This window comes from Pygoscelis adeliae, unplaced genomic scaffold, assembly GCF_000699105.1.
Source record: "Pygoscelis adeliae isolate BGI_AS28 unplaced genomic scaffold, ASM69910v1 Scaffold61, whole genome shotgun sequence".
NCBI lineage: Eukaryota > Metazoa > Chordata > Aves > Sphenisciformes > Spheniscidae > Pygoscelis > Pygoscelis adeliae.
The window spans coordinates 2,126,712-2,135,865 of record NW_008824010.1 but is presented as its reverse complement, the minus strand read 5'-3'; the positions used below and the strand labels follow the sequence as shown (position 1 = coordinate 2,135,865).

The following is a 9,154-nucleotide window of genomic DNA, read 5'->3' as shown; positions in this document are numbered from 1 at the left end:
AAAGAGCGGCTGAGCCCCACTGTGCCTGGCCAGCTCTCCTCTCCTTCCAGCTGCTCTGCACCAAAAACTGAACACAAAAGATGTGCTTTGGGGCTTTTTTTAAGCATAGACCTTTTTTCTCATCTCCACAGCCTTAGACAACACGCGGCTAAGCTGACCTCAGCCTGAAGCCTCCCCTCAGAGCTTTGGTTAGGTTGGCAAAACCCTTTTGAACAGGGACCCTGGTACACAGGGTACAGGATTTTCAAAAGGCCCCATCACAAGGACACGGTGTAGGTAGAGCGATCCCATGCCGGCAGTGGTGCTCAATTCCCACCTCCCGTCCAGAAGTCACCTCCCTCCTTGCATCTCCCACCTGTGAAACAGGGATTGCAATGATTTCAATGCAAGGACTCGCAGCTTAAGACCGGATGGGAATAAAGGAACTAAACTAATCCCTAGAAGCTCCACCATCCCCTGGAGAAATGCAGCAGGATGAGGGCTGGCTGCTGCCTCCCAGTGTCAGCAGAGCATCCCCTCCCCGAGGGGCACCCCACGAGGTGCTGCTCCTCCCGCATCCCTCCCTGTGTCTTCTGGGAGGGTCAGAGCTCGACTTGTTTATGCTGCCACGAATTCCCCAGCCTGTAAACAGTCAGCCCAGAGCCTGCCAAGGGAAGAACAATGTTTTCCAGCCGCGCTGCGGCACGGGCTTTCATACCACACACAGCGCTGCCAAGGCAAAGCCAGGCCCTTTCCTGAACATCCCTCTGCATCTGCAAAGCAGAAAGCTGAGGTGCTGCTGCGGCACAGCCTGCTCGTGGAGGGACGGGTGCCTCTTCTGGCAGGGAAATGGGGGCTCAGCTCAAGCAACCTCGCTTACAGATGCTCAGGATCAATGCTGCGATCCCTCCGTCCTGGGCGTACTGTTCCACCGGCAGCAAAGAGCTAGTTTTGTTAAAAACCCTTGCAAGAACTGGTTCTGCAGCGACCAGGTTTGCAGCGATCTCCCAGCCTGGGGAGCCCTTCCCATAGACCAATTTGTGTATGAAAATATCAGAATGAGAAAAGCAGAGCATCAGCAGAGCTCACTGGGAAGCTACAGCACACTAATATCTTGTACAGAATTAGCAAACTCTGGATCAGGCCCTCCCATAACCCCAGAAGCCCCCCAGGGCCGTGGGGGCTCCTACCCCATGGGCATCCCTGCACAAACTCCCAGCCCTACGCAACACCTTGCGGGAGGAAGCGGGTTGGCGAGACCCCACCACCGTGCCAGCTCCCCTGGGAGATTCAGGCAGGGAGAGCTGCTGCCCACACAGCCCCTGGGGAGCACAGCCCAGCTCACACAAAGGGCTCCACAGGACCAGGCCAGACACCGATAGCTGGAAGAATGCAGAAAAGGCTCATTTCTTTTCCCTTTTCCCCCTCGCACAGCCTCCCATGGTGCCTGCCCAGCCCTTCAGTGTACCCAGAATTTTGCTGGCGAGTGGCTGGTGCAGTCCCTGGCAGCGGGAGCCCAGGGGCTGCAGGAGGGGAGACCTCTACAGCAGAAGCTGCAGCCAGAGCAGTGGCGATACAGCCAGTGGCCTCTAGCTGAAATAAAGCTCCTTCATCCCATCCACCCTGCAGCCTCGGAAAGCTAATGAACAGGAGCTTGCAGGCAGCGGGATTTGGGGACACAACTTCCAGCCCGCCCTCCCTGCACGTGGACACCCTCTGGGACACTCTTATTCCCCCCGTGCCACACTGCAGGTCCCCAAAGGAGTCACCGGTAGCAGAAACTGTTCAAACCGAACCACCACACCATGCAAACCCTCTTGCTGCTCTTGATTCCCACCAGTAAATCACACGAGGCATTTCTTCCCTAGAACTTGTAGCGCGGTTGCATCTGCTGGCTGAGCTGCTCAGCACAATCTCTCAAATACAAGAAAACTCACAAGCAGGAATTTTAGCCAAATTGCTGGAAATTTGGTGCAACCCTTTGAGCTCTAACATGCTCTCTGACTGCTCAAACCAGCGCAGGGCTCCCAGGAGAGCAGGCAAGGGAGCTCTCTGCAAGGCTTCAGCGAGTCCCGACCCCCCTCAGGGACGTGCCTATGGGTAACACATCCCAAGGCGCGGGAAGATGCGTGAGACCATGGGCCACGTCACATCGCCAGCTTTAACGACAGCTGAATTCAAGCCAGCTCCTCGGGAGCGAGGTTTGCTGACTCCTAAGGCAAAGACCCCAATGCTGAACCCGAGCTGCTGCTCCTGAGGAGGCTCCAGAGAGGACAAATGTCATCATAGAAGAACAAAAACAACTCGCCGAGCACGTTGCGGGCAGCTGGCGCAGGGGGAGAACTCACCCACAACCATGATGTTGAACTCAAACCCCTGCTTCATGGCTTTCCGTCTCATCTGCTCGAGGATAGCGTCTATCCCCACGTAGCCAAAGTCCGCAGCTGGTTTCTCCAGCCGCGTCGGCGCCGGCTGCTTGGGGCCGGCATCCCGTGGAACGTCCGTCATGCTGGGTGCGTGGCTGGGAACTGCCTCTGGACCTGCGGAGGCAAAGAGAGGGTGGTCAGGGGTGGCAGGCAGTGCCAAGCACACCGGGATGCTGCTCCTGGCAGGGAATGAAAGGAGCTGCCTGTTGCATCCGAAGCGGGAATAAAGCGCATGCGGGGATTCAGGGCACTGGGAGGCTAAAAGGGAGGAGGCACACGGGATCTTCTTCACCTGTAATTACATTAAATTTGGGATTCCCCTTCTTAACTTACTGGATTCACCTTGATCCCTGCCCACATCACCAAGCCTGTCGCAGCAAAGGGATGCTGCTACAGAGGGAGCAGGCACACCAGGTCCCACGAGCAGCCAATCCGCCGCCACGGAGCAGGACCCAGTGCTGAGAAAAGTCCTCGGCACAAGTCCAGGAGTTTATTTAGTGAGTGACGAAGGCTTTTAGCAACACGGCCCTGTGCCCAGGCGCTGCCGTTAAAGGCGTGCAGACCTACACAGCCTGCCCGCTCCTCTGTACCACTGTAATTACAGCGCTATGCAGATTGCTGGTGGGAATGCCTCGTGGCCACGTTTCGGGGAAATGGATGGCTTTGCAGACACAGAAGAGTCCTCGACATCTACTGACACGTGCCCTCCTCAAGCTCCAGCTGACGCAGGGCAGAGGCTGGCGGCCTCAGCTTGCTTCTCGCTGAAAAACCAAAAACCAACGCATCTGCATCAAAACGGGTCGCACCAGACAACACCCACGCAGTCACGGAGCTTTCACAATCCTGCTCTAATTCCGCCGACCAAGGAACCCAAACCCTTCGACTTCCCGCAGAGACAGGGCGCTCGCCTCCCTTGCAACACAGCTCCAGGTTAGCAAAGCTCTTCAGGAGAAGCAAACGTACACCTACTGCCTCATTTAACACCTTCGTAACAAAAATCGGGAACCACCTACTCCCCCAGGCACCAGCCAGGAGCATCTGTCGCCGGGAAGGACAAACTGCCCTCAGTGCACTACCGGGCGATGCAGTCCGCTCCCCCCTTGCCCCAGCGGCTCTGCGCTGCCCACAGTGGGCACAGCAAATATCCCGAAGGCAGAGCATGTGCAAGCTCAGCCTGGTCCTCGCAAGCTCCCGGAGGTATCAGTCATGCAGGACAAGCTCCTCTAATGCTGGCACGGAGAGGCAGGTTTTAGGAAAACACACTTCTGAGAGCCCTCCCCACCCTGGGCTGCTGCTGATCGATGCCCGGATCGCTGCAGCCACCAGCCCAGGCAAGCATTTTATTTTTGTTAAGCCTTTTGCAAAGCTTATTTATTTTTTTATTATTTATTTGATTATTATTAATTAAAAAAATATTAATTACAAAGGACTTATTGCAAAATCCTCATCCTCATTCCTTCAAGCAGGAATATGGATCTCAGGTCATCTGCCTCACCCCACTGTCATTTCTGGCCTTTGATGAGGCACTGCCTGGTTTTCTCTCCCTCCCTCTGAAGGGACTTGTCTGTAGGAGCGTGGCTGGTCCAAAGGGGCTCCTCCGAACACAAGCCTGTCATCCCTTCTCCTCCGGTGATGGGCAGGAGCCGCGGGAGCAGCATCAGACCGGAGCCTGCTGGGGTCTGCAAGGCGGAAGCGCTCGTTTCCTGTGAGCACCGCGCGCTTCCACGCACTCAAATATAGGCCAAGCAGAAAAAATGTATAAAAATAATAAAAACGAAACCCAGAACTGATCCCCAAGACCACTGGGTCACTCTGAGCCTTTTTTCCCAACCCTCAATCCCAGGCTGTGCAGACCAGCGTTTCTCACAGGGCTGCTAAAGAGCAAACACGCCGTAGCTGACGCGCGGTAGCACCACGCTCCTCCCCGGCACCAAGCACACGCGGATTCAGGCTCCTGCACAGCTGGCAACACGCTGCCACGCTGCTCCCTGCAAAGCCGACCGGCCCGGTGTGCCCGAGGTCTCGCCACAGATCCTGAATCAGCCCCGTTCCAAAATGGCAAGGCCAAAAGTAGAAAAAAATCCCTACATACCACTAGAAAGAAAAAAAAAAAGACTAAATCACGTGGAAAATATGCTGCCACCGGCAGCAGCGCTGGGTTATGCAACAGTTTTAACTCCTGCAGGCACCGCTTGCACACATGGGAGACAGCCCGCAGCGCGCTGGCCCCGCGGGACAGGACAGCAGCCTGGGACACTGGTGCAGACAAGGTCCAGCAGAAATTAAGAAATTAAACAAATGGAGCAGAAAGCCACCCTCCGCTTGCGATGAAGGCCAGGAGCACCTCCAGCACCTCCTGGCTGCTGCTCGTCTGTCAAGCTCTGCTAACGAGCAGCCGGCAGCGCGCAGAAGAGGCTGACCCCCTCCCTGGGCAGGGGGACGTGCAGGCCAACCTGTCCCCGGCACAGGGAACAGATGCTACGTGCTGCCTCGCCACGTTGCCTTCAGTGTGAGAAGGAGGGCTCGGGAATCCCCAGTCCCCAGCAAGACAAAAGCCACAGGAAGCACGGGGCGATGGCAGGCAGCGGTTTGTCACTGCGGAGCGCGCAGGCGCGCTGCCACCCGGGATGAGCTCGAGCAGCACAGCCGGCAGCACGGCCCACGCTGCTTCGGCTCGCCTGCGGGGAAAAAGTGATTTAAAGGACATTTGCTCCTAGCACCTGGCTCCTGTTTGGGAAAAAATAAAATAAAAATTAATATACTGCAACTAGGAGTGGCTGCAGGACAGCAGGGGTGCAAAGACACAAATGCCCCAGCGGCACCAGCAGCCTCCCAAGGGAAATGCTGCAACCCAGACCTTCACTTTTCTTTTTAGCTTCCCAGCACTGAGCTGGTCTTTTCTTAGCAAGGTCTCCAGCACCCCACTTGGCTCCAAGGGGTTTGTGCCAGCAAAGGCAGGATGCAGCCAAGCCACAGGACCACTCCACAGCACAGGCACACGGGGATGCTGTGCCGGGTGGCAGGGAGCACTCCTGGCAGATGCTTGTCTAAAATAGAAAGATCCTAGAAATAAATTGGAGCAGAAGCGGTGGCTGCCCGGGACGTGCCACAGGCAGATCCTGTACTTGTTTGACCCATTGTGCTCTCTGCAGGGACGGCGCCAATCCTGCGGTGCTCTCGGTGCCAGCGTCGCCGAGCCAACCCTTCCAGAGCGCTGCAAGGAGGGATGGATTAATAAACACCCAATACTGTCAGAAATTCCTGATTGCCACCGAGTCCCTGGCAAGAGCAGGATCAGACCTCACGCACCACTGCTTCACCAGTGCCACCCTAACCACGGCTGTTTGTCCCTCCCGTGGGGAGGGAGGCTGGGGAAATGCGCGGGCTGCTCGCTTTGCTGATGGGGGCAGAAAGCCCAGAGCCTGCAGCTCCCTCCAGCTCATGTGTTCCCGGATAAACGTGCAGCACACGGGAACACGTGCTTGTGCCATATTTAGACCCCCTCTGCCAGGGAAACCCTCTCCACGCGGGCACGGGAGATGTCGAGAGACCGTCAGGGCAGCGCTGCACCGAGCAGGAACAGCCCCACCACGGCTCCAGCCCGGGCGCCAGGCTGACTCAGGACAGCTGCTCCAAAGTTGATTTTGCCAAAGACTCTGGGCTGTTGCGCTGTAATTGATGCACGTCAGACACGAGCCAAACCCAACATCTGCGAAGCAGCAGATGAAAGGCACCCCGCGGGGAGAGGAGCCCCAGGGAGCCCCCCGGGGAGCCCCCCGCTCCTGCAGCCAGCTGGATGCCGTGCGCGGGCGGCCGTGGGATGGGCTTTCAGAAACGCTGCTGGCGAGGGGCTGCCAGCAAACCGAGGGCTTAGAAATGCTGCACCGATGCCACGCGGCTGCAACAACCTGGGTCAACTGCGGGCAGGGGATGCAAACGCAGGCCGTGGGCTCGCCCGAAACCCCGAACCCCAGGGCTGGCACTCCTCATTGAGGATTTGGGAAAGCGATCTGTAGGAGACTGGTGTTTCCATTGCAGATACACGAGGGTTAAATAACCCTTGCAGAGGCTGAACCAGGAATGTCTCGTGCACCCCAGCTCCCGGCTAGACCCAGCAGCTCTACGCTCTGCTCCAGCGATGCACGGGGAGTGGGAGGCTGGTGAGCTGGGAGGGCAGAGCTAATCCTGGAGCAGGGCTGATCACGGACCTGGTGCTCAGTGGCTGCACAGAGCCAGCAGAGAGAGGCCAGGAGGCTGCACCTCTGCCACTGCTGCCCACCGCCAGATTCAAACCATTCGCACGCTATATGGATGCACACGCCATCAATAGAGAAATGCTAACGCTTGCTGGGTAAGCCAAAGAAACATTCCTCGGAGGCAGGGAGCACCAAGCATTTGCCACCTTTTGGTGATTCTTCAGCTGGTTCTGCAGAGCTACAAGCACCCAGAAGACCAGGACGCTGCAGTGGGGATAACTCCCCTTCCCTCCACACAGTGGAGACTGGAAACACCACAGGCTTCCAGATTTGTTGGATGGGTTCACAGATGGGCAAACACAGAGAGAAGATTCACAGCAGTGAACACCAGTATATGAGGGCGTGAAAACACAACTGCTTCCCAGGCAGCTGTGCATCCACAGATGTTTTCGAGGGAGCAGTGCGGACCAACTAACCTTTCAATTTTTGGGAGCAGCAATCTTTTAAAATTGTGCCTGTAGGGTGTAACAGAGACGTTTTTAGAACCAAAGAGTGAATTTATAGTTCCTGGTTAACTACAGCCAGCCGGCGGGACTGCAGCACGTACAGCCTCCGGGGCCACTCCCCTTTGCACACTGAGGTGGTGACCACGAGCTATGGAAATGGATCCAACCCGCGGAGGAGGTGGTAAAGCCACAGCTTTCCCTTCTAGGGGGACAGGAGGAGCCAGGAAGGAGGGAGGCAGCAAAGCCGGGGCTGGATGCAAACACAGCATGGCCCAGGCACTGCTGCTTTCTTCGGCTGCCCGGTCAGAGCCACCACGGGATCCGCCGGTGCTGAACACAGCAGGCCTGTGTTGGTCCCACAGGGATGCATGGGTACCAGGGAATGTGAGGCATGGCTTGGTCCGAAACTGGGGGACCAGCCAGCACCCTGGAGGAGGGCTCAGCCTGGCCCACAGAGCCACCGCCGCAGACCCTGCAGCACCAAACTGGAACTAAGGGACATTTCTATTACTCAATTGCAATCATCTGCGCCTGGCTGGCACAGCCAGGCCCAATCTGGAGCCTGTCCCTCTCATCCCTGGGCACTAGGCTACAGTTTCAGGCTGGCCGCCAGCCCAGGCCCACCTACCAACCGGTTACGTTTCCTTCTCGGCTTGCATTTCCACCTGGGTGCCAACAGACATGACCTAGAAATAGCAGAGGATGCTTAACTACACTTCATTAGACTAAATCCACCCAAGAGCTGTCAGAGAGGTAGCCAGGTGCCTCCTCAGCATGCAAGATGCTCCAGGCTTTAAGCCTTTTACTCACGCGGGGGGGATAAATCCATTTTCAGAGATCAAAAAAGGAGGCAGCGATTCGGTGGGTGACTAGGCAGGGCCACAGTGCCGAGCCACGGGCACACACCGTGCGCAGCTGCGCAGCTCGAGCCATCCCCGCTCGCCATATGTACTTCCGTCCTTGCTCGCTGCGTGCTTCCCCCTCCCCACTCCGGAAACCGTCCTCTGCAGCTCACCCCTCTCTCCCTCTTTCATTTACAAGAGATGGATGCTCCAGGGCTCCCCACCCGCCTTACCCCCCCGGCTGCCGCAACCTCCGGTCGCGGGTGTTTCTGGGCTGGGATGCAGGGAGCTCGTCCCAGAGGTCAAACCGTGGTGCCAGCTCCGCCTGAATGCAACCTTGAGCGCTTGCAAACTGCTGCCTGGGAGCTCAGGTGCAAGCCCCTGTGCCACTTCAGTGCACCCCAGGTACGGCGTGAGGCCGACCACCACCCTTCCCCGGCTCAGACACGTGCCAGCCCTTGCAGCCGAGCCGGCAGTCGTACATCCTCATTTCTCCAACCACGTGAGGCAGCAGCTCTAAACCACTTAGAGAGACCCGCAAGGAGTTGTTACGCTGTTCTCCTTCTGTTTGCCCGGAGAAGTTTAAAAGGAAGGAGATGATCATAAACAACCCCAAGTCTTGCTTGCTCCAGTCTTGCAAACTGAGCCCCGAGCCTCGGGCACGCGGAGGTCTCTGGCCATGCAGCCCGAACCATCTCCCTCCGTAAGCAGCTTCGCCCGGAGGTGGAGCGAGAGGTGACCCCAAGACCAGCCCTGCCTCACTGGGGACAACCCCATCGCAGGGGAACTCTCCTGCACACCAGTGCCAGCAAAAGCTACTCCATCAACCAGCCTCATGCAGCAAAATGCCTGCGGCCAGCGCAGCCCTTGCTCCCCGCAGACAGGCTCGGGGTGCCTGTGCCCGGGGGGGGTCTGAGGACCCACACAAAGCTGACTCCCCGGTGGGTCTGGGGAGGGGACCCTCTCCCAACCCCCTGTCCACTCTGGACGATGGTTGTTGAGCACGGGAGGGACGTGGAGACCCTTCCCAGCCCCTGGGGCAAGAGAAAGCACCCCCTCACCCCTGACACCGCTTCTCTGCAGAGAAAACAAAGAGACAGGCAGCGCTCCGCAAGCTCAGCTCGCCCAGAAAAGTCTTGCAGGAGGAATGCGTCCCGCCGCGGGCCCCGCACGGGCACCTCGGCACAGGCACCTCGCACGGCCGG

The 9,154-nt window shown here is 57.7% G+C and overlaps 1 protein-coding gene across 1 annotated transcript in view; it reads right to left on the bottom strand.

Annotated features, from left to right (window-relative positions):
- SEPT9 (septin 9) overlaps positions 1-9,154 on the bottom strand; it is a gene marked incomplete at its 5' end in the record, with an annotated part of 63,927 nt that overhangs the window by 19,785 nt on the left and 34,988 nt on the right. Inside the window, one exon of the mRNA XM_009326521.1 lies at positions 2,328-2,519. Within this exon, the coding sequence (XP_009324796.1) occupies positions 2,328-2,519 (192 nt within the window). The remainder of the gene's footprint in view (positions 1-2,327; positions 2,520-9,154) is intronic.